The sequence below is a fragment of the Bacillus rossius genome, chromosome 3 (assembly GCF_032445375.1).
Source record: "Bacillus rossius redtenbacheri isolate Brsri chromosome 3, Brsri_v3, whole genome shotgun sequence".
Lineage (NCBI taxonomy): Eukaryota > Metazoa > Arthropoda > Insecta > Phasmatodea > Bacillidae > Bacillus > Bacillus rossius.
This window is the reverse complement of record NC_086332.1, coordinates 34,654,227-34,680,223: the sequence shown is the minus strand read 5'-3', so window position 1 is coordinate 34,680,223 and position 25,997 is coordinate 34,654,227. Positions and strand designations below refer to the sequence as shown.

Sequence of the window (25,997 nt, the reverse complement as noted above, 5' to 3'; positions counted from 1 at the left end):
GCTTAACTTGCCTCAAACTTGAGAGTTCTTAAAAGAAAAGTACCGGTGGTATCCATTTCCCAGCCAGTCACTTGCAAAACCAACGAATGGCGTTTTTTGACGAGCACTTGACAACCACATGCAGTTGTTTATAAAAAAAACTGTTCACCCAACAGCAGTGGCAGAATGATACGTAGACCATTGGTGCTAATTTTGAGAACCGTCAAATTTGAGATAAGTAACGTACATTGTCTTCTCCTGGCTGCTATATCGTACGTTATTATTATTATTATTATTATTATTATTATTATTATTATTTTGTAAATGGAACAGAAATATTCATGTTAACTTACATATATTTGAAAATTTGAACGTTTTACGTGAAAACAACTGTATCACTACAAAATAATGTTCGCAGTGATACTGGGTTCGTATTCTTACCCGGGCATTTATGCTTTGTGTTGTCCCAGTACCTCCAACAGTTACAGTAATTTGTAAACCGTTCCCCGAATAGCTTTCCAGTTATAACTGCGCACAATAATAAGCATAATAAAACAAAATCGTCAAATAATTAAATATTCGATTATCTTTATCTGTGGTTTTAAAAAAAATTACGCTTGAATGAAACAGTGATTAAAAAATATAAATTTATGCGCCAATTTTCGTAAGAAATACTCTCTGTATTATCTCGAGAAAAAAAAAAAAGTATTTCATATAAGCAAAAAAATAGCCATGGCCATGTGTTGTGCAAAAGTTACAATATATTTCTTGTAGTATTTCGAACTATTTCTTGGCAACTGGTTTCCAAAGGAATCTTCTGTAAAAGTACAGGACATATATATATATATATATTCCTATGTAGGCTAGGTAATCCTCTTGGAATTCCGCCAGTCGGGCCGGAGCGAACGTCTTCCGTGGGCGACGGCACCCGAAACCCGGCCGTCCACATTCCTCGCGTGCCTTCGGGAGGTCTCCGAGGCCTGCCTCGGAAAAAGAGTGGATCCTCGTCGCTTTCGCGAAGTCGCCGGCCCGTAGGAGGAACCGTTGGGTCGGCTGACCCATTGCTGCCTCCCCCCCCTCCTACTCCCTCACGCAGGACGAGGCGGGGACGCGGGACAGAGCACACACAAGCCTCGGGAGGTCAGGAGCGCCGCGGCCAAGGTCTTCACAGATGTCCAGCTCCTGTCCGAGGCTGCCCACCAGGGGCGTAGCCGGGGGGGGGGGGGGGTGTTAGGGGTTCAAACGCCCCCCCCCCCCCCCCCTATCACCCCATTCCATTAATTTCTTATTCATCACTCAAACAATTTTCATATTAAAATTAATAAAAATTTTACCATTGCAATATTTAAATTTAAGTACCGAAAACTGCTAAAATAGCACTATTTTACACCTTAAAATCCTAATTTTCCCTGGGGAGGACCCCAGGACCCCTCGCTTTAATATTGGGTGGGGGGGGGGGGGGCATGCTTCTTAACACCCCCCATACACAAATCCTGGCTACGCCACTGCTGCCCACACCTCTAGCTGTCCTCGTGACAGCTGCTGTGACCATCGTAGTCTACGTTCGTGACGCGCCTCGGCTGTGTGCAGACCGTTGCAATAACATTGGCTGCAGATCATCTTGAAAATTTTCCCTGAGGCACACCAGGGGTCTCCACTTCGTATCCTGCCATAACTCTGTACCTACGGCATTCACTAACTTACGAAGTTGGTTTGGAGTTGTATTAAACATCGTGTTCTGGTTTGGTTTGGAGATCAGAATCATGCCACTTGTAACCGATATTATGTTCGTGAGTCAAGGTTTAAATTATTTTATTTCCGAATGGCTTCACCGTTGCGGCTGGTACGATAGGGAGCAAGTTCTCGTGAATACTACATATGTGTATTTGTTTATACATAATATCAAAAAAATAGGAAAAGGCCCATTTCCAATGGTGCTGTGAAACGCACCTGGCATATTGCGTTTGCTTTGATTATAGTGGTTGGGCTGTAACTTGGAATGACATTTAAAATAACAGCTCTGTACACTGTACAGACCAATAAAACATTGACTTTTGCATTAACGGTTGTAATTTTCTCATATTACGTTTTCATTACTATAAATTCTTATTGCTCGGTGTTGAGTATTTTTACCTGGAAGCTCCATTGTCGTGTGGGTACTAAATCCAAGTCATATTATCCACACATCCGTGTAACCTTACCATTTCAGGGTTGCTAGATATTATAACGGCTCACCGCTGAGTGTCAGATAGGCAGTTGTGGTTAAAGGCAAAGGACAACATGCAAGGTAACATGCAGTGTAATATTGGTTTGTTCTGGTTGACAGTTAAATTATATTACATGTTTTTTTTATGTGTAAACATCTTAGCTCTCGGTATACGGTATTTTGTAGGAGAAATTTCGTGGGTATGGAACGGAAGTCGATGAACGGAAATGCGTAACCACAGTGCAGTGTCTGCGTGGAAGACTCGGAATTCTCGAAAAGGTGGCAGACCTGCGTGATTCATCCATTTATGTATGTATATGCCCTAGCTATTTGAAAAGTGCTTGTTTATTGTTTTAGTGTGTTGCGATTAATTTAGTACTTTTCGTGTTGAAGTAATCAATTTTTTTTTTTTTAACTAGTTATCGTGTGTTGTTACCAACGATGTTGTTTTGTGTATATTACCAAAATTTACAAGGTAACCTGCATTCAAACATAACCTTCCTTTATACTGTTTTCGTCACGAGTCAATTTTATTTTTATTTTCGACTTTAACATTAATTTGCATGTATTTATTTCTTATTTCTTACTTACTTGTCGTTTGTTTCTATGAAAACTTCTGTGCTTTCACTATTTTGGATTATTTTAACGATAATTTCTCCCCCACCCGACCATGGTGTTATGTTTGAGTAGATTGTTGCGCGGAATTCAATACCAGAATAAAGCCAATAGGGCCTACACATTTGCTTGCACCATGCGAGCAAACTTCACCCTAGCTCTTCTGAAACTACCCGAAGCGCATGAAATGCGCCTACGTTGAGAAAATTTGTAGGAAATAAATAAACATTAGCCTAACCTAACCTGTGTTGAATTGGGTTCTGTTTGGATATTACCATCCTGTTAGACAAGATTTAAAAAGGAGAAAATATTTATACCGTTTTTTTCCCTAAAATGAATACTTTTCGTATATTTATTACGCTCGGCATTATGTTAAAAGAATTCTACAATCGTGTCCGATTTTCGTATTGTAAACTTATTTGCAACATGAGAACACACGTGTTTGCTCGTTACCGGGGTGAGATGTTTACACATCACTGGCGAGTACTCAAAGACTCGTTCGATTTTTGTTTTTTTTATTTTTGGGGGGAGGGGGGCAGTTAATCTGTTACTATCCAATGATTATATCCCGCGGTTATGCATAAAGGATTAAGGCGCAGGGACCTGGGCTCCGTACCAGTAGGTTCCGACTCAGCGCTCTATATTGTTTAAGTGTTGGAATAGAACCCCTGACCTTCGCCTCATGAATGCGACGCCTCAGCGATTACGGCCGCCGATGCCAATAATCGCTTGGTTTGTTTGTCACAGCAAAACAGGCCATGGGTAATTCCTTCGTCTGCATTGTGTTACTCGCACTAACCCTGGATAATGTGATATAATTTAAATTAAAAGTTCAAAACAAGTAAACAAGTAGAGGAAGTGGTGTGACGAACATCGCTTCCAGTTCAGCCGTGAATATTGAGAGAAATCTGAAAATTCATTGATCACGAGTCAGACGCCCAAATATACCACGATTGTGCATCTTCGGTTTTTTTTTCTGTCGTAAAAGTAAAAGTTATGTTAGGTTATGTCTATTACACAAATACAGTTCTCGCGAAAAATTAATTCTTTTTTTCGGAAGGGTTGCTCGTCTATGTGATCGTAGCTAAACTGAACAGTTGTTAGGTTAGGTCAACCCCGTTAAAAACAAATGGATGCGTGTACTTATGTACGCGTGTTATAAGTTATACTTAATTAGCGTAATAAAAAAACTTACTTAATTTTGCTTGAAAATAATTAATAGAAAAATAATAAAATGGATCTAGTGATATTATAAATACGGATGGTAAATTATACATTAATTTAATCAAATTAAAAAAATACTCAGTATTCAATATTAAAACGAACACATGTATCAATTTAATCATTCATTGAAAAATAATGTACTACTTTATAATTTTTAATGCAAATAAATATTACGCACGGGAACATAACCTCACTTAAACAAATACGCTTGAAAAAAGTTTATAAACACAATTTTTATCACCTAACATTCACAATAAATATATATTTTTTAATGATATGTACCAGTATTTAATATTAATCACTCAAGTACATGTATAATTTTTATTTTTACGTAGCCTTTTTTTTTAACCCTTAAAAATGTCGTTGCACGGTGCGCGCGCATTATAGAAATACATTATCATCATTTTTTCCATAACGCACCTAAAGAAGTATAACGTAAATAATTTAAAATCGTGAAAAGCTGCCCGAGCGCCGGACGTGTTCGGTAACCGCCGGAGGAGTGAGGAATGCGCCCTGCGCGGGTGGGAGTGGCTGTGCAGTTGCGCCGATGCCCGGCCGAGGAGGCGCCTGATTGGCAGCCGTGCGGCTCTGCGTGCCGTGCGTGACTGGGTTCCGGCCGCGCACGCACTTGCGTCACGCAACCCGAGGTGCCAACAGGCCCCGGGGCCAAGGCCGATCCCTCCACGTAGTCGGCACGTGTCGAGGGGTCCGTCTTTCTCGCCTCACTTTTGGAACAGTCCTAAAAAAAAATTACCTCGATTGTCGGAGATGAATATATGAAGTCAATCTACTAGCCATCATTTCCAGATAATGTATCCGTCACTTATGGTGCGTTGCATTAATATTTTTTTTTTTGTTAAAGTACAGTTGACAGAAGGGTATTCATATTCCGTGAAGAGATTTCGAGCTTAGCTGGTAGTTGAAACATTGTAGCATCGTCTTCGTTTCGTGTTTGGTTACGTTTCACTCAGACATGTCTACTGTATGGGGAACCATGGGGAACACAAAATAGGATGGCCCAGACCGAGATTTCAACCCGTGTCCTCTGAAACGGGAATCCAGTGGCGAGCATTTCTTTATCTCTTATGCCGCACATAAGTTAAAACACATCACTGCTACCGAAGTCCTGTTGTGGTAAAACCTGATACTGTGTCATCTCTCTCACACATATCTCAGACCTGTTGTAATAAAACTCGTCGAAGCATACTTCCACACGGTATTTAGAAGAAATATAAATTGGCCCATGGAGCTTTACTCTCGCATGAGTCTTTCAGAACCTTTTATCAATTTGAGATCTCGTTATTATATCTCTTATAACCACAATCTTCATTTCCCTTCCCCCTTTTTCGCATTGTCAGTCTTCAGACGGCACTGGATGTGGAGTACGAATCGACGTCGACGTACCCGCGACCCTAGACGGTGTGCTGCCGCGGATCTAACCGCCAAATAAAGCGGAGTAATGAACTGGAATGTGAAGACCCGCAAAGGGGAAGAAGGCAAGGCGAGGATAATGATATGGCAGGTGAAGGAAAGGAAGTCGGTTGGAAACACTTCTTGATGACGAGTTCGAAGACCTCGGCGGAGCAAGAAATGGCCACCACTTCGCTCCCGCGGACAGCAAGATCTGCTTTCCTCAGTCGTCCCGCACAGCACGAGCAATGTCCGAACCCTTACGTTAAAACTGGTTAGTTATTCGAAGAGGCAGATATTTTCCGTGAAAAAAAAAAAAACTCTTACTAGTCTGCAAAAAGGTGTGTCCGCACAAGCAATGTAAATGCTTCTGTGTTTTTTTTTTTTTTTTTTTTTTTTTTTACTAATTGTTCCAGTAAGCCCGCATAATGTCTGTACATGAACTGTAGTGCAGCGTGTAGTTAATTTTTCTTAAGTATTCAAATAGACGATTTTTTAAAACATAATTTGGGATTAGACAAAAAATGAGCGTCTTGATGGTTGTTCTTCAAAACAACCTGTGACCACAAAAACATCTCATACACAATAAATTATTCTCGAACGGGTGATTTCAACACACTGTTAGAAATTACAGACAATTTACAGACATTTCAACGAAGAATTCGCTTCAATCAAACGAGGAGTTCTTCGTAATTTCAGATAACCAGATCTTCGTATAAACTACACCGTATTTAAAATTCTCAGCGCTGTTTTTTGTTATAGACAGGGATGACAGAGTAGTCTTTACAAGTTTTTGAAGTATTGCTGATATACCGAGATTAGTCTTGTTAATTCATGCTCAAAATAAGTGAACTTATTTCCCGAAAATTTACGAAGATAACGGTAAATAACGAAGAGCCCTGGACAATTTGAAACCAGCGTTATTCGTAAATTCAAAGTGAGAATCTAAACAGTGTATTTATAATTAGCTAGCTTTATCATCTCCACCTAGATACAATATATAGGGTATTCTAGAGGGTATTTTATGTATTTCATATTCTTGTTCAGTCTTCGAAGAGTTTTTGGTCATCTAATTATTTTCTCGCGGGTATAAGAAGACCGACAGTGGCGGATCCAGGATTTTGGTTTGGGAGGGGCTTGACCCAGCTGAGGCTAGGCTTTATCAAGGCAAACACTAAAACAATAGTGGACCCAGATGCTTTTGGAGGGGGCTTCAGCCCCTTAGCCGCTACTGAAGACCGATTGAAATCCAGCGCCGGAGGTTGGTACACTCTCTTCGCGGGTTCGCGGTAACTCCTCGTGGTGGCCGCAGCCGTCAGCCGCCGGAGGACGTCCGAAACACTCGCGAAGGACGACTTCGTGGCCCCTTCCTAATCACAGGTGTCGCTCCAGCCTGGGGTCGCGCTAAAGGTCTTGTCGCGCGGAGGAGGCAGGCCTACTTTACTTCCCCGTGGAGACATCTGAAGTGACTTATCGCGTAGTCTCCAAAAGGGGACCTCTTTCGAAGCCCTACTAAGTTTCCGCTTTCTCCGTTCATTTTGTATATCCCTGTAACTTCTAATAGGTACTAAGAAGTTGATGGTATTTAGGAATTGAATTTATTGGCCCATCCCTAGTAACAATAATAACATAACAAATTTTTTAAAGAAGTCTCTCAGAAAAGGTATTGTTTAAAAGAAATTTATTTTATTTTGTTTATATCATATTTTGTTATATGAGCTATCAAATAACATCTTTGAAACTTCAATCTGTACAGATGATAAAAAGTTCCCAGTAAAAGTCTCCAGGCGGAATTCAGGCTCAGCTAGCGCCTCCGGTACCAGTTACCCGTGTATCTAAGGGTCGGCGCGCTCGCTGAGAACACAAATGTACGCAAACTCTTCTCATCCGGGACAGTTCTGAGGCAGCCTGTCTGGAAGGTTCGCCTACTGTCCACAGCCACTCGGATGTGAGGTCGTAGCCTTGAGCAGCCTCGCACCTTCCAGAGATTACTTTACTTTCTTTTTATCGTTTTTCAATCGAAGTCATGGAATGTACAGGATTAAATTTTCCTGGTATGCATTTTGTGGAAATTCTTATGAGTGTCAAAAAATCACAGGATTATTATCTTCGTACAATCTTGTTAAATCAGTAGTTAACTAAAAGACTTCTTTTTTTAAATTAGTTTGTGAGGTTTCGTAGAAGCAACATGACAGGTGTGAAATTCAAATGTTTTATGGACTTGATTACCACGGATACCAGAGGGTATCTTCGTTGTCGACTCGAGCAAATAAGAGGGATGAGGTGGGGGGTTTTTTTTTTTACGACTCCGAAGACCGCTTTCTTGTCAAAACAAGGTCTAAACTTGTTTCGTGATGGTGTGTTTAGGAGTGAATAGGGCTGGAAGCGGTGTTCCCGCGGTGTGTTCGATCTTTTCATTAGTCCCAGACTACCTGGACGAGTTCTTTTGTCTCGTCCCACGGCTTGGAGAAGAGTGCTTTCAGAGGGCGTATCAGCTTTCACTTTCAGCTTATTTCCACGTTCTCCTTTCGCCTTCTTTCGTTCCTCCGCCGACCCACCTTATCGGCTATGACGCGCGACCTTGACACTGACTCTATAGTCCGTGTCACGTAACTTTTCTCGAATGTGACAGTGCTCAAAACTAATACCGATGGGCCACACATTTTAAAGCGAAAAAACTCCAGGCAAACATGGCCTGGTCGTTCCTCAACTTCCCTGACTAGTGTTGTGTATTTCCATCTCTAATAAAGTGAAATCCAAACAATATAGAAATATAAATATACATAAATGCGTTTACAAGCCCATATTTTGCACAAAAAAAATACACGCGAGAATAGTTCTCTATGCGAACTTTTATATGCCTTGGCCGGTTGGGGCATTCAATCTGTTACGAATTAACTTAATGTTTGCTTGCTGGTGACACATCACGATAGCGTCAGTACTGGCGGACGACAATCCCAGTGACTCTGAATCACGGTTGTCGTAAAAACTAATCACGGTGATGTCTGAGTGGTGTGTGTTACACGCGGTCAGTAAAACTATACTTTGTTTTTGTTTTTTAAAAACTCGAGTAGCATGGTCGGCGTGACGCAGGCACCGCGGCGTACAGTCTTGTTATAGCAAACTTAGACCTTTGGTTGCGAGCATGGGCGCCCATTGTCTTTAGAGCTTTATTAATCACACCTTTATTTCCAAAAACAATATGTATAGATATCATCTTTTTACAATAAACTTTTTGTTACGGATTAACGTGTGTATACATTGGTCGTGCATAGTCTGGAGACGTTAACGTAAATATATAATCACAAAATGTTTCAAAATCGTGAAAATTCGAGCATTATCGACTACAATTCGGAAAGGAAGTTCAAATCAGAGAATACAAGTTTTATAAACTTCCCTCAAAGCACTCCTTGCTGTACACACACATGTCAAAATGAAATCGGCTACTAGCATAGTTATAGATTATATATATATATATATAAGCAGTTAATATGGAATACATGATCAGACAATGGGCTCACCGTCTTGAATATACTTGCAGATACGTTGTAGCGACCCAAGGATGGTAGTTCAGTGTGGTGTTTCCGTTTCAGAAGCGTCATGTTTGATTTAATGGCCACTGAAATAAGAAGTGTCTTGTTTTATATAAGAAACATAATGGTTGGTGTAATTATTTTCACGTAATCGTTTTTCAAAGTACGGGCTGGCATGATTTCCAAACAGTGCACAAATGATCACTTGAGAACGCTTCGGAACGATACATAATGGATTGAAATTAAATCCTAAGCAGGGCCATAAAAACTTACATGACGTGACCTGGGATGCGAGCCGATTTCAGTGGCAGTAAACTTAAAACGATAATTGTTAATAAACCATTTAAACTGTTTCTCTTTTTTAAAATCCTAACAGTGATTCTGATCAGGATTAAACTGTTTTCTAAAATTATCAGCTAACAATCTTCCTATGAACGTCAGATCAGCAGTCTCCCGCAGAGAAATTATGTCTGAGGTTGTGAAATGGAAACCACTAAATAATTAGTACAGCTACGGAAGTAATTAGTAGGATTTCAATTATTCACGTGGAACTGTTTCAACAGATTTGCAGTCAGTTTTATCTAATTTGAAGCAGTTTCTACCAGGTTTGGCTTATTTAAACCACAATGGTTTAAACCATGGTTTAAACCAAATGGTTTTTATAAAAAAAATTAAATATTGTGTTTTTAATAAAATATTAAAAAATTTGGTTATTTTTTTTAATGTTTTATTTTAACCTTGGATTTTACTATTTCAATAGTTATCAGAAAGATTTCTGCTGACGGTGAACACCCTGTAGAAGGGAACTCTAGAGGTTGTTGGCCGGTTGATAGTGGGAGCGTAAGGACGAAGGGGGAGGGGAGTGGTTCGAGCCCTGACCCGCGCAACAGAAGTCTTATTTTAAACACCGAGGTCACAACTACGCAACTTTCTCCCCTGCCGCTCGCACTGTCTCGCTCGCCGGCGGGTCGTTGTTGTGTTTCCACTCCCCGCCGCACCGTAGCGCCACCGGTCACCCCCATTGTCCGCGACCAGACCTTCACCCCCCTTCTTCTCACCCTTCTGTGCACTACCTCTGTTCTCGTTGAAGCTGACGTCACCTTCGCCGCCGTGAATGAAACACTTTTCCGTCACCTCCGATAGCCAACCTTTGAAAAAAAAAACCAGTCTGCGCACGTAACTGGTTCTAATTCAAAGCAATCACAGCCAGGTTTACACCTTGCGAAGTAGTTAGTTCAACGACATTTCGTCTTTCGAAGTAAGATTTCGCGTGAAAGTATCCAAATCTGCTCCAATGTTACGAACGTACATTTTCACGATAATCGACACATGCATGTTGTTAAGTCACTGCTCCCGTGACAGTGTTTAATGTCATCTGGCGAAGGAATTCTGAAAGACGATTTGGAGCAGGGTTTGCAAAAAAAATATCACGTTAAAGGCGAACCAGTTGTAGTCTGCATCGAGGACACTGAAGGCGGGCGATGGTCAAGCCACACCCGAATGGAGAAGCGTTGGTTAAATGGTGACAGGACAAGGGAGTCCCCTGACAAAGCCCACTGATTCACGGCTACATCCACCACGTATTAAAAAACTAATATTCGGATTTGGTTCTGCTGAAAATCAAACAAGGATCGCTTTGGCGATAGGCGCATTATCACACCACTCAGACATCCAGGCATCTTGATGCCTCTGTGATAAGCTCTCTCCGCCCCATGTCCCTCCCCCCCCCCCCTCCTCACTAAGGGTTCCGTTGATTTCTGTTTTTCTCTTGTGACGCGTCTTAACCCGTAATTTCATCAAGGAAAATGTAAACTATACTAATTTTTTTTTTGCAAACGAAATCATATTTCTGTTCGTAAGTACATGATTTAGTTTATCTTTTTTTTTGTATGAAACAAAAAATTCAAATACCTTAACCTTGACAGATAGCATACAAAATATGTATTACCTGAGTAATATTTTTTTAAACTAGTTTGACCTACAGTTAGTACACATGAAATGAACGAAATTTTTTGCAAATATATAAAATGATGATTTACAGTTTACCTCATTCGTGCTGATGGTTCCATCGTAATGTGTAGAGACCGGAAAAATTCGCGGGTTCAGTGACCTCCAGGATAGACTCCACTATCCTCTACACACTCGGGCAAATGCCAACAGTTCATTGGCTGTAGACTTGCGAGTCGTCTCGACTGGGTAGCCTATGATTCGACACTTCCACGAGTGAGGGTCTCCAATTGGCCCTCAGTCCTCCAGATTAACAGTGAACCAATGGCAGAAGCAGCACTAAGGTATAATTATTTGAATTGTAACATGTCACGAATTGAATCCGCGAATTTTTTCCGGTCTCTAGTTATGTGACATCGCAAGACACAAAAACGACAAAAAAAGTCGGGCGTGCGCGGAACTTGCATTTCCAACTTTACAAGTTGCCTGAACTGGCCACGTCATGTGAGGTTATAAGTAGAGACCGGAAAAATTCGCGAATTCATTTAGCGATAGGCTAAAATACAAATAGTTATACCTCAGTGCTGCCTCTGCTATTGGCTCACAACTCACCTGGATGACTCTGGGCCAATGAGAAACGCCCGACCAAAGCTTTATCGAATCACAGGCTGCTACGTTGGGACGTCTCACAAGACAGCAGCCAATGAGTGGGTGGCATTTGACCGAGTGTACGTAGAACTATGGAGTTCATCCGAGAGGTCATAGAACCCGCGAATTTTTCCTGTCCCTAGTTATGAGATTATACAGTGACGGGCGGGAGGTCTGGTTCGCAAGGCTGTGGCTGCCTGCGCCGTCGCGAAGGCACCGGCAATGCGCGCGCAGCCCGGGGTAACGACAGCCGTCACGTCGCCGCGCGGTCGGCGGGGTTGCCGACGCTACGTGCCGGCTGACCCCCGCCAACAGCCCCCCGGTTCCCCCAGGCACCAGGACGCCTGCCTCGTCGACCAGGCGCGGGTTGCTCGCGTCGGCACGTCTGGAAGGCGAGAATGATATGTACCTTCTCGGAGGCCTTTCACCTCGACTCTCAACCCACGGTTGCCAACAGTCCCTCCGGAAAAAAATAAAAAGCCGCGTCTATATAATTAAACAATTTTTTTTTTTCAATTTCTCTGTTTCACCAGCCATTTTTTTACTACGAATGTTTTTTTGTTTACACAATAGCGTTGCATATTTACGTTTTTTATTAATCTTTTACGCCAAATATTGTTTAACTAATTTTTTTTTAAAGACCACACAGTTATGTTACAATTACAATTTTTGCCTGATTAAATGCGTATTTTTTTTATGTGAGCTTTATTAAATGCTTATTTGAGTTTATAATGAAAAAATTATTAATTTTTAATTATCTGATGTTATGCGGTAGTGTTGTCAGGAGTCAATGCGTTTATTTATTTATTTTTTTACGTCATTGCAGCAGAGAAAAATACAATGGCAACGAATACAGGAGACGAAAGTCACGTGCGTTTAGCACTTCCAAAGGACTGGAAGCTGTAGGTAATGAGTATTTCTTCCCCCCGACACGGCAAACCCGCATGGCTTCGCGATTTACGACCGGCGAGCGCCCGACGCCCCGCCTCCAGCCCATGAAGACGGAGCGCGCGGAGCAGCCGACCTGCGGCAGGAGAGACGTCTTGTCTCCTGCTGTTCAGGGCCGGTGCAAGGTAAATTGGCGAAAAACCTTAATACCCACCCCCCTCCCTCCCCCGCCGGACACCCCAAAAAAATTTTCCTTGCCTCTAAATACATCACGTAAGCCTAATATTTTGTCAACAATCAAATGTAAGCAGGCTTGTGTTTTTTTTGTTTTTTTTTTACTTTTTTAACTTATTACAAATCATAAACAGGTCACCGTGGACTTTAAATAATTACTTATAGCAATATAAACATCCCAAACTGTTACAAATATCCATTTTCATCTAGTTTCAATAATAGTTAAACATATTATTATAAGCTGTTATGTGTCGTGCTGCGCCGCCCCTAGCTACTTGGCGCCCTAGGCGGTTGCCTGTATGGACGCGCCGGCCCTGCTGCTGTTCGTCCCGCCGCTGCAGGGAAGCCTAAGATGTCCATCAAGCTCTGTCCCTGCCCGAACACGCCCGAATATCCACCTTCGGCCAACCTCGGGATTTGTTTTATTTTTGCAGCAGGAAAAAATGAATTTAAAATATTAAAAAGTGGTCGGTCAGGTTAGCTACATTAAAACACTTTAAAACACTATGGACGGTCAGTTAGGTTAGTATAGTATAGCTACATTAAAATAAAACAGAGAAATATAAATACATGTAAATAAACCCGAGGTTGGCCGAAGGTGGAATATTGGGGCGTGTTCGCGGGCAGGGACAGAACTTGATGTACACCTTAAGGCCTTTTCACATTACCGCGATGCAACTCGATCTGGCGACGGGATGTAGCGAAAGCAGCGACGTAAATATATGTCGCCAGCTAGTGTACTTCATAATAGCGCGACGCGATCGCCATGCAGCTGGCGAAAAAAAACCGAACCAGCCTGCACTCTGCTGGGGATATTATAAAGCATGGTTGTAAACAAAAGTTTTTGGCGGTGATATTCAGATTGTTGTTATTATATTTGTACACTGACTGACTGGTAGAAGTATTTAATTATGGATAGGAATCGCGAAGCCCATAATATATTTCTAGCCAAGCATTATTTTTCTCCGTCTGATTACAATATTTGTTACTAGAAACATCGTACAAACACGGCTTTTTCTGAACTTCATCAATCAGACGCTCTTCAAAACACATTTCAATTGAACAAAATCCACGTGTTGTTTACTAACATTACTTAGATGCATCAGTACATCGTTTCTTACCTCTTGTTTTCAGTTCTTCTTTTTCTTTACCACAATCTTGTTTCTGATTGGCTGTTATTTCTGACGTCATTAGCGACATCGCCGAAGCGACGAAACAGCCTCGTCGCCAAGTGAGCTGTCGCACATCGCAGGCGATGTAGTTGTGATTGGCTGGTTTGGTATGACGTCACGTCACATCGCATCGCGTCGTGGTATTGTGAAAAGGGCTTTAGGCTTCCCGCCGCTGCAGGCGGGATGTCCTCGCGCCGGGGGGGGGGGGGGGGGGGTTGGGGGGTGTTAGAGCTGCGGTCAGTCACGGGCGCCCGCGAGGAGTCCCGGGGAGAGAGACCTGCACTTCGCGCCCCGCTGGACCTGTGGTCTGCGCCCCCGCCGAGACACACGTGACCCCCCGGCGCAGGCTGGGATGGGCGGTATTTCAAGATGTTGTAGTAAGGGTAGCGAACAAGCACTACCTTGTTGGGATACAGCCATAACCAGAACGTGTCCAAACCCAATCCCTGTGAGGTAACGGAAAAGCAACAGTTTTAATAAACTGTGCCCTGCACGAGCCTATAAACTGATTTCAATGCATTCTAGCGGACGTTTAGCAACCATCGATACACTTTACACGCCAAAAATCCTAAAGATAGCAGCACTAGCGCGCGAAATTAAATTTAAATTTTCAATTATTTGTTTGTATAGCCATTGAAGTGCACACAAGTTATTGCAGGATAGTTTCGCTATCATATAGTTTCATTCGGCACACCAACACGCTTGGTACGTCCCGAGATAGTTTGGAAAATAAATTAACTTCTCACTCTTGTAATTGAAAGACATAAACGCGTCTTTGATGTCTCCCGGCGTATCTCCGTCATCATAAGCGCAGTTGTGTGCGGAATGAACTGTAGATTAATGTCTTGTCGACATCGGCGTCGTTACAGACGGTGATTTACAGACCAGGATATGTTTTTTTTAAGAACCTAGTTATCCCATTTTTTAAATAAAATTTGCTGCCAGGTGTAGGTACGCTACTTGCTATCTGATTTTGCGACAATTCAGGCCAATGTTCATTTCTTTAAGTTTCTGTCTGACTTATTGCGTCAAGGCCATTCTCTGGAAAAAAAAATTAAGTGTACCTACACATCTGAGGAGTTGTTATTAATTTAATCATCCCATTTTCAAAATACTTCTTTACAAAAATCTGGCACAGCATAAAATTAAAATCCACCAAGAAAGATGAAGTCATGTAGATTTTTTCTTCAATTGTTTCATCATCGATTTTATTTAAGGATTTTTTCTGTAAATTTAAATCGATATCTCCCTTTAATTTGTTTTTCTGCCGCAAATACTTTCAAAAGATATTCACTTTGTGTAATATCATTAGTGTAAAAAAGGCGCGCAAGTTTTATCTGTTGAAAATAATACTGGCAGAACAAAAAAAAAAGGCAAAGAAGGTACAGAGTTGAATTTTAGAAATAGCTCTCCTTTTTTATGTGTGTATTGACAACCGAAGCCAAGTTTGGCTGTATCACAACGTGAAAAAAATAAAATTACGACAGCAGACTTCCTCATGTGTGGTCGGTGCCGGGGGAAGGGGAAGGGGTGCTGTTCAAACTTCGTGAGTGGAACGTCGAGAACGGCCCGGGGACTTGAATTACCGTGCGTGGACTCGCAGGTAAAGTTCGGACCGTTACAAGTGGCGTTGCTTGCAAGCCCGCAGTTTCCCACACAGCGAGTCGGCGTTTTGTTTCCCACGGACCCCCCCCCCCCCCCCCCTTCCCTCTTCCCGCCTCCTCCGACCTCCAACAAGTCTCACCAACTGCGCAAACGAGCTGCAGAACACAGGGTCGCCGTCCACGTGACTTGCCATCACTTCATTAAATGTCCGGTTCTGCCAACCACGGTTGAAAAAAAAATTGGGTGCGTGTACTTATGTACGCGCGTTAAAAGTTATACTTACTCGACGTAATAAAAAAAGCAAACTTTAATTTTGCATTCAAAACAATTAATAGAAATAAAATAATAAAAGGACTGGTGTAATATTATAACTCTTTTTTTCGTGGGGGTAGTGAGAGAACGCAAAATAATGAGTTTTCTGCCCAACAACCAAGTATGAAATCAGAACCATCACGACATGGTTTTGTCTTATTTCAACGAAAGTGTCACAGGTTGCTTCCAAAGAAAATGTGCGCCAAAATATGCGGTTGTCCTCAGAATATATTTATTTTTTGTTGAGTACCATCCCGCTAGAAAAAATTACATTCTGAATATATAAATATATATAAGTTACACGTTGTTATAATCGTGTGCTGCAAAAATATATGTATTTTCAGGCAGTAGTTTTATTTATTTTCTGCTGCCTTGAAAGCAAAGTAAGATTAAAATTGGTAACTTGTGTGCTTCATTGAATGTTGACCAGTTCCGCGTTTTATTTAAATTTTAATTTGTAAAACGGCACCCAGTCACTTATCATTCCTACTTCCGTCGTCGGTACGTGAAAGTGAATTGGTAGTGGTTCGTGCCTAACTTTGGCAGGGGCCGACAAGTCATAAGTGGTGAGTATTCATTTGGCACGACAGCAGTTTGAACACCTCCGTGTGGTTTTCGAGGCTCCCATCTCTTCAGTTACTTGTACGTGAATTGCCGCGCGGCTTGAAGCAGTGACTGTTACCAGTCCATCTCGGAGTGCCAAGTGGTCCATCGGTTTTCCCTCCGCCCAATCGCAGGGCCTAATGACAACCCTCGGACAGGCAATACGTTTAAGTACCAGAAGAAAAAAAAAAGTAACGGGAAAGTACACTTGATGTTGATAAACTTGTACGTGTCGGATGATGATGCCAGGTTGCGGTTACTGTTGCAGCGCAACTCGTCGGTAGTGTGGGGCCATTAGCATCATCATTAAATCTTCTGTAATTACTTTCAATTGCACCTCGTAGTCTGGTTATAGCTACGCCACGATAGCATAGCCATGCCACTACACGCGTGACCACCTTCGAGAAATGTCGTTGAAACAAGGGGAATAATTCATTGTTTTCCTAAACTACGTGTGTTACAAGAAGTATTGTTTTACCACCTCTTGAAGTCACTTCTTTCTACGATAAATGTCTTTTAGTTAATACAGTCCAAATAAAATAAGCAATCCTTGATAGATAAGTGTGTATGTATGTGTATGTATATATGTGGCTTGTTTGCTTTGCTTCCAAAAATAATAATAAATCACAATGATAAACATTTTAAACAGAAAATTAATTTATTTTTCTGTGAGTTTTTTCCTTTTTGTTTCTTCGAGTATACCTAAACAGATTATTCTTGAAGTACATATTAACATGAAGTGACGTTTAAACGTCAGATATATAATTATATCTTGCACATTCTGTTAGTTGTTTAATGCATTTATACTGAGCTGATGAGTGCGGTTATTCATTAATATAGCATTTTGACAAGTCACTGGTGGCCCCCTCCGTTGATTTATCAAAATTATAAACACAGTGTCCAATACAAGTCAGTCACTTAAACTGTTTTTTTAATAAAAATACTTCATAGAATAAATTATAAAAATAGTACAGTAAATCAGCATACTTCGTATTTCTTAAATTCGTGCTTGCGTCGAGTACAAAAACATACATTCAGGAATGATAGATAATTATAATTAAATATATGTTTGACAGTAACGCGAACTATTTAAAATTTTCATTACGTCTAATGAACCGGTATTTTTTTTTTTTATTAATTTATGGTTTTCCAGCTTAAAGACTTGTTGATGGGGGAGGGGAGCTGAAAAAAATAAAAAGCTACCGAAAACCAAAACATTTAGTTCTTCACGTAAGATATACCGAATCGTCCGTAGTCGTCATCCCAATGTTAGGAGTTGAGATCTGAAGATGTCCAATTACGCAACTCCCATCAGTCGAAGGAACGCTTGCTTGGTGGCCCGGCCAACTTCTTCCGCGTAACGGTCGTAATGACATCGGACCGCTTTTCGGTCCAACTCGCCGAACTCGTTCCCGGGACGCATCTGTGCGGGAGTGAGGCCACCGCGCTGCGGAAGAGCGACTCCAGAGTGATCATTAGTTCCCTCCTCTCTCTCTCTCTAGGTCTCTCATTCTTTGGGCGCGAGGCGCCAACGTCATTGCTTCGTCGGCTGGCGAAGGCGATCGCTATCTGCCGGCGATTGTCCTCCGCGATCCAGCCGCGGTGCCCGCAGGCAGGAGGTACACCGTTAGGAACTGCAGACAATTCGTGGACTGCGCACCTCGAACAAACGAAGAGTTCTTCAGGGTTTCAGATTAAATGTACCTTCGTGGTGAACCACGCCAGATTCATACTTTTTCCCAGCGCTCCGTCGTACTTAAGGTAAACGGGCATGGGGTAGATGGAAGAGTGTTTTGCTGTAGACTTAATTAATAATCTTGTGTGAGTCCATGGTCAAAAAAAAATGTTAACTGGATATCCAAAAATTTACGAATATTCCAGGATAATTCTAATTTAAGGGGGGAATTTTTAACAGCGTGCGACGAGGTACTCAAACCTCGCCCAACGGGATGTAAAGTTTGCGGGAAAGTGGGTAGAGTGTTTGGGAGAGGGGAGAGGAGCGTGGTTAAGATGCCGCGCCGACAAGGAATCGCGAGGGGTCTCATCGTGACGCGCAACTGGCAGTTTGCAATAACGGCGCCGGCTAGCGCGCCTCCGGGCCGGCGTTCGCAGTTCTGATAGGCGGGCGTGCACTCCCCCCCCTCCCCCTACATCTTATTGCCTTTTTTGGCAACGGTGGGGTACAGTTAAGAGGCGCTGGCCTCGTAGCGCCCGCCGTGCGACATCGAGGTCATTAGAGACGGCGAGAGACTGTGTGGATGAGCACGGAGCACGGGAGTACCTCGAGAAGACCCCCGTACACCATGTTCCCCACTTGCGAACATTCCCGCCGGGACACCGCGGCCTCCAGCCATCATGCCCTCTGGGAGAACGCGCGGGAATGAGTGGTTCAGAGCTCAACATCTCGTCGGCTAAGAGGTCTCTCTTTTTATTTTTATCTTCGCCGTCGCCACACCTGAAACATTGCGGAAATTGTGCTTGACCACGTCTGATGATAGCAGGCACAATGCCATTTAAAACTGTTTCCACGTTGAAAACACTACACTTCAATGTGTTGTGCATTTACATAAACAACATTGCGCGTACATGACACATGTTTACTCGCTTCCACAGTTCCAGCCCAACCAAGGCTCCAGCAATTAGAGTAGCAAACGATGTCCGTAAGTTTGTAGTCAGTTAAGCAGTACCTAGAATACTCAAGTTATATATTTTTTTTAATGTTTGTTCCAAATATGACGTGGACATCTCTTGGGTGAACCCCTACGAGAGAAGCGGCTGAGGAAGGGAAAGGGATAACGTCATCGGCTCGTGGCAACGTCCACCACGTCTCACACTCGGGGCCCAGGCCGCCGCGGCGACCACTCACGACACGTCTGCAAGCCGATGGTCGTTAACTCCGCGGGGAGGAGGGGGGACCGTTACAGAAGGACTGCCGGGGGGTAATGGGTTGTAGTAGTGGGGGGAGAGGGGGGGGGCAGCACACAATGGGGCGCCGTTGTTTGCCGCTCGCTCTCGCGGGTCACGGGAGTCCCACGGGATGAGAACCCGGCGCCCCCGCGCCGACAATGGCGCGCGGTGCTGACCCCTGGAGGAGGGGGGGGGGGGGGTACTCGCGCGTGCGGCAGGACACGCGACTCGCAGTCGGAACAAGGCTCGGGCGCCATCTTTACCCGGCGCTGCACCGCGCTTATCACATCGTAACATAAGGAACATCACCGCCGAGTTTCAATTCTGTAGGACGTACACTTGGAAAACGGGAAATTTTTGATTTTAAGGTCCCATTGATTGCACAATCTCGGTGCATCAAGGCCACGCATCAGCAAAACCGGGACGCCAATCTCCAGCTTCATATTGCGGGAAGGCAACGCCATCTAATTGACGAAGTTTTAAACTAAACTGTTATTAGCGCCTTTAGTTCGCTAGCGGATGGGTTTCGCCAAGGAGAAGGATGGGAATTTGCCAGACCTTACTATATAACCGTGCGGCGGACATAGAGAAATGACGCAAACTCACTATTTGTCTATGACATACCTCCTGTGATTTTCTATTATAAAACTCAATTTATCCCGTTTTCACTCCCTTAGGGATGGAATTTCATAATTATATATAGTCTATGTCACTCTCCGGCCCATGAACTATCTACGTATATGCAAAAAAAATCATGTCGAACCGTTGCTCCGTTGCTGCGTGAAAGGACAAACACACAAACACACTTTCACATTATTATTATTATTATTATTATATTATACATAGTAGGGACTGTTTTATTTTTAATTATATCTGCCAATTATTTTCAAGGCAAGACATAAAGGAAACACGCCTGCCGTTATGGCACCGGCGATACACACGTCATCTTTCGCGTTTGTACACTTTTTTTTGTTGTAAATTGAACATATGTATATATATATACGTAAAACTATCAGATATTTGTAAATTTTTACATTTACATCAAAACAATTGAATTACTACAAAGTATGCAGTGTTCGTAGTAATACTGGGTGCGAATTCTTACCCGGGCATTTATGCTTTGTATTGTCTTGGCAACTATTTCCAAAGGAATCTTTTGTGAAAGTACAGAACATTATTACTGTGTAGTGGAAGGAGGAGGAAGGAGGAGATATTGAATGGATTGAGCTTGAATTATCTTCAGCATCGAGGTCGCTAGGGATGATGGAAGGAGGTGAAATGCTAACGGAGCATTGGCGGAGTGAGTTGGTGGGGGTGAACCGGGAGTACACCGAGAAAACCCACTGGCCACAGCTTTATCCCACTTGGCGGAAGATTCAGACGCGCAGGAGGTCCTTTGCCCCACTGTTGCACCGGGACGGTCGGCCACCCTCCGCGCCACCCCCTCTTCTAAGGTTTGGATTCTCCTACACGGCTGGTTATTATGGCTCCCATGGCCGAAACAGCGTCGTCGGCCGGTGCGTTGTTGTGTCTGCGGGGAGCTGCCCTCCCTCCCTGCGCCCCGCCCACGCTCGTGAGGCTAGCCTCTCTACCTTGACCGTGACTTTCCCCCTCCCCCCCTCCTCTTCATGCGTCGACCGGCCGTGCGCGCGCATGCGCATGCGCAGCGCTCCTGGCGGCCGGCGCCGGCACCGCCGCGCGGCAAAGAGTCGTCAGCAGCGTAGAAGCGGAGACAACGTGGCGGGTCCGCGAGCTGCACGGAGTCCCGACACCACAGATTAGAGAAATATACAGATATACACATGGAGTATAATTAGAGTCCCGGAAATTTCGCGGATTCTTCTGGCCTCAGGATAGAATTCAAAGTTATAGGTGTGCTCGACCCATGTTTACTTTCCCATTGGTTGATTTCTTAGCGAGAACATTTTTATCCTTGTTATTTGGCACTACGTGATTCGCTTACTTCTCTCCTAGCTGGGCGTCGTTGGCTGACGGTCGTATAGGGGCGTGTCCAAACAACTGCGGTCCAATCATGAACACAGAGCGAGAGTGTGAAGGTTTGCATTCTAGCTTGCGACTAAATGAATTCGCGAAAATTCTGTCACTCTAAGTATAATGTCCGAGAGGGGTGAAGCCAAAAGGGGAGGGGGATTTCAGTGTCCTATACTTATCAATATGGCGGCCGTTTGTTTACAAATGTATCAGCTGTACTTGTATCGGAGGTTAAATTGGAGACAAATGTTCTTCCGAACAACTTATCTACAGTCGTTATTAAAAGCAGGCTAGGACAGCTGATACAAATATAAAAAAACGTCCGCCTGATTGGTATGTGAAACTCAGAAGAAGAACAAATAGGGGAGAAAACGGCTTCATGTCTGTCGGCTAATGCTCCATCTGTATCCTTTAGTAATCTCCGCCTACACCCGCCTACCCGGGCGCACATACTGGGCGCAGGGCCAGATAACAAGCACGGGTTTTGAAAACTGCTCAAGATATTTGAGTGGGTCTGCTTACGAAGAGCATTTAAGAATATCTGTAGGTGGACGAGCAATGGATGAGTAATTTTTGCTTCTGTTTTTCGTTTCTAAACTGTATTTTTAGAACTCTAGCGTTGGCTAGAGCGCATGTTTCCAGAATAACTTTTAGGCACGAAACACCCGGTACAGATTCCTTGAAAACACTCGCAGGGACTCGCATCACACGCTTATCTTAATTTCTCCTCCATATAATGTTATGCAAGACGAGAAGACTGCGCTCTAGTTGGAGCCTTTCGCTTAGAGGCGATACTGCGCTGGAAGCACCAGTGAGCGTTGCACTTATATTCTCGCCTCAAGAACACAAATTAATACACCCCTGACTAGGTGGTTCCTTTACGTCAACAGAACTGTCAAAAACATGTAGGCCTACCACTGATGAAGAAACTGGGACATTATTGAGGTTATAAACTCTCATCGCTTTGCATGCATGAGATTACTACTTCAAATTTAGTAGTTTTAACAAAGGACATGTTGACATCCGGTGGTATTGACAGTTACGTTGGCAAATTGCCTATGTTGGAGCCACGCGGACTAGATCTGTAACTATTATTGTTTTATGAGCATGTTCTTTTCCATGAGTCGGTGGAGAGACAGAATAGGCCTCGGGTTCCTTATTATAACTGGCATGAAACTGAAAAATTTCATCATAATTAAGAAATACCACTTATTACTACCTTGACTATTTGATTTATGTCATTACAATTAACTTTTACTCTGCAAATACCTCACTTCGCCTTTCTCACTTCGCCTAAACTCGTTTAGACATATTGGAAAATAAAATAAATTTATATCATTCACCAGGAAATTAATGTTTTCTAATCGGAGCTTTGTTATTTTTATTGCTAGGAAAACTTTGTTTAGCAACGCTTATTACAGTGAATTATGTGAACTATCGACATTAATTTATTTTTAATCGATTGGTAACAAATGCATTTGCGAGTCACCATGACGAAGCCAATTTCACAAATTACAAAAGGTCGATCCTTTAAAATATATGAAGCTATTAAAAACCAATTTCTTCGTAAAAAAAAAATATGTCTATCGAATTATTGTCACGCTGAACCAAGCGTTTTTAGCTGTTATTGACGTCGATTTTTTTGGTGTACAGGATATTGGTTCTTATCCGTGGAATGAGATATAAACTGTAGTTTGAGAAGTCTGGGAAGGATTACATATGCGTCCGAAAAAAAAAAAAACAAGAAACTGTTTGTGTACGTTTTTTTTCCTCTCTCTCTCTCCCCGACCCACCCACATCGTACTACTCACCGAGGTGTGAGTGGTGTGTGTGTGGTGTGTTTTCTCAGTCCTCGACGCAGGGTGGAAGAAAGCGATGGGTCTGTAAGGGGAAGCTGAAACTTTTCGGCTAATAGCCCACGCCCTAGAGCTCCCCTTCCCCCTTCACCCCTCATCGCCGCGCTCTGAGAAACCCCTCGGCAACCCCTGATGCTTCCCACGAACCCGTCGCGTCGGGTCCTTTTCATCTGCCGCGGGTGGACCGCACATGTGACCCGCCGACGGAAGCGCGGGGGTCGTGGTTTCCGCGGCAAGCCTCTCCCCTCCCTCCACACTTCCCCCATCCGCCCCCGGGAGACAACCCCCCCATCCCCTCCTCCTCCTCCACAACCACTCCGCCGACGATATTGCCGCGGTGCCTTTTGGTTCGCGCGAGCCCGTACTTCCTGTACCCCAAGGCGCGCAGACACACGCGGCCGCCGCTATAATTATTATTCACGAGGCCCGTAAAACGAGCGAGCAGGAGATGAAATGAGGGATAAGAAACAACGGCAGACAAATGAGGCGACCATGTAGGATGCGGAGAAGTCGACAGGCGAGGCCTCTTCCCCTTCCCACTCCTTTTTCCTCTTTCATGCACTTTGTCTAGACGACAGTCATGATGAACTTCATGGGCTGACGGTCGGAGGGGCTTGGGATGTTCCAACGGATATTCCTTCGCTCTGTAAGAGCGGCATAGCCCGAACAGGAATAAAAGTTAATAAAATAAACTAATCCCATAAAAAAAAAGAACCGCAGAGATGAAGACACGCTGAAACTCTTCGGTCGACGACAATAACCAGGAAATTGTGACAGATTTATTAAGAAAGTTGTGCCTCTCGGGTGTTTTTTTGCTTGAGGATTTTATTTCTGTTTGGCGTGTTGTTGGCAGCGAAGTTTAATTATTTGGGGCTTTCGACGAGTTTCATTCGTGCCGCCGCGTGGGGCGAGGACAGTCCGTGGAAGTCCCGCCGTGGTCGACCGCCGTAGATGGACGTCCCGCCGAGGCTGTCGTCTGGATGCCTCGGGCCGCTGACGATGTGGCAGCAGATCGCACCCTCTGTGCCACGCACTGCGACCCCAGCAGCCACACGCGGTCTCTGGCGGGCTTCACGGCTGAATGAATCACGCAGACGCGAAGGTTTCGAGCCCGCACACGAAACTAACCGTGATCTGAACACGGGAGTTGGTAATATCGGTCTGAAACGTAGAAGGGTCCGTCACGTGTTTGCAAATCAACCAAAATGGTTTGTGACTGCCAGCAATTTCAGAATATAATTTGTTTTCTGTTCGCGTTCGCGTAAATCCTTCATCCTTTAGCTGAGCCATAATTTTTTTTATATTAGTGTAACATAATCAAACCTATTCCTTAGCCTTAATTTGTGTTGGTAGGTTTTTTTGCTAATCGAACTAGAAGTTTAAGAAAGCTTCCTAAACACTAGGCAAATCCGATCTTATAACTAAAGAAACTCTTTAGCGAGGATTTGAACCCGGAAACACGTTTCCCGAAGGCCACCCAGTTCACCAATTACAGTAATGTATGGCATAATTTCTGGGAGATTGGAATAAAAATGGGCGTGGCCGCAGCATTGAATGTTAATCAATTTCTACGGAGACCGTGTTTCGAGTTTGTCGCGGAGTGCCATTGTGGTGGCGTTGTTTGCATCTCCTCCCTCCCTAACCCCCGCCTCTTACACCAACCCCCCCCCTTCCCAACACAAACACACACAAAAACACACACGAGACACACGAGACGAGAGCGACGAGACGAGAGGGACGCCGCGCGCGAAAGCCGGTTGCGCGCCGCGCCCCTGGTCCATAATCGTAATTTTCTTGGTCTTGCAACTCCCCTGCGACAACCAACCCCTCTGCCTCCTTCCACCGCTGTGCCCGTCTGTCTCCATCTCCCCGTCGTGACCTCGCTCGGCAGGCGACCACTTCTCCTCACTCCTTTTGCTTCTTTGATGATTTTTTTTTTTTTTTTTTTAGTTGGCCGGGAGGGGCGTATCTGGTCGTGCGACGGTCGTAAAAAAAAAGGGGGAGTTCCCCCTCGGGCGTGGGCGGGACTCGCCACAGCCCCTCTTCGTGGGGGTCGGCGACGATCGTGGTCCGCCGCGAGGAGTGACGGACCGTCCTCGGACAACCCACGTCGGTAGATGGGGAGGGGGTATCCTCCGAGTCGATAACTAACCAATCAATAAAATTATCGTCGGACCTTAGACTTCCGCAGATTCAGCGACCATATGAAATCGCTTGTAAAAAAATAATAATGCTTCTTGTTAACTTTTGTCTAGCCAGTTGTCCTCCAATATGTATGATGATGTTGATGGGGTCGTTTCAACCCGTTACTGGGTGTTGTGATGGCACCCACTGGAAAAATAAACTGTTTGTAATTTTTTTTATAAGGAAAATCCTTGGATATTCAGTTGTAAATCTGCAAGGCAGAGCTGTGTAAAATTGCAAATGGTACAAAGCTCTGATTTGCAATTTTACATGTGATATCGTTTGCAACTGATTTTCCAAGTACATAATATCCTTGTAAAAGTACAAAACTTTTTTTTACAGTATATGTTTGTCAAGGCAGGTTCATTCACCGGTGGTTTGCCATTGCCTTCCGCGGGATGAAGGGACATCTCAAAGACCCAGTTCTGATCCCAGAGAGAAGGTTTCAAAAAATCCCCTCCCCTGGTCTACCATCCAGACACGGTAGCCACCGAACCAAATGGGCAGACCTAGTAACAGTATACGACAAAAATGAGCCAACTTAAATCATCATTAAGTATTGTAATTAAAAGTATGTTAGGCTAGTACGACAGATCTGCTGCTTGCCCAAATTCCTACCGGCTTAACTAAATATATAAAAGAGCAGACTAATCTTGGTTTACTTGTTTCAATGCCTGAAACG

The 25,997-nt window shown here is 43.6% G+C and overlaps 1 protein-coding gene across 1 annotated transcript in view; it reads left to right on the top strand.

Annotated features, from left to right (window-relative positions):
- Window positions 1–2,229: 2,229 nt before the first annotated feature.
- LOC134530510 (mucin-2-like) overlaps window positions 2,230–25,997 on the top strand; it is a 113,747-nt gene continuing 89,979 nt past the window's right edge. The window contains exon 1 of the mRNA XM_063365379.1: window positions 2,230–2,266. Coding sequence (XP_063221449.1) covers window positions 2,260–2,266 — 7 coding nt within the window. The 5' untranslated portion in view covers window positions 2,230–2,259. The remainder of the gene's footprint in view (window positions 2,267–25,997) is intronic.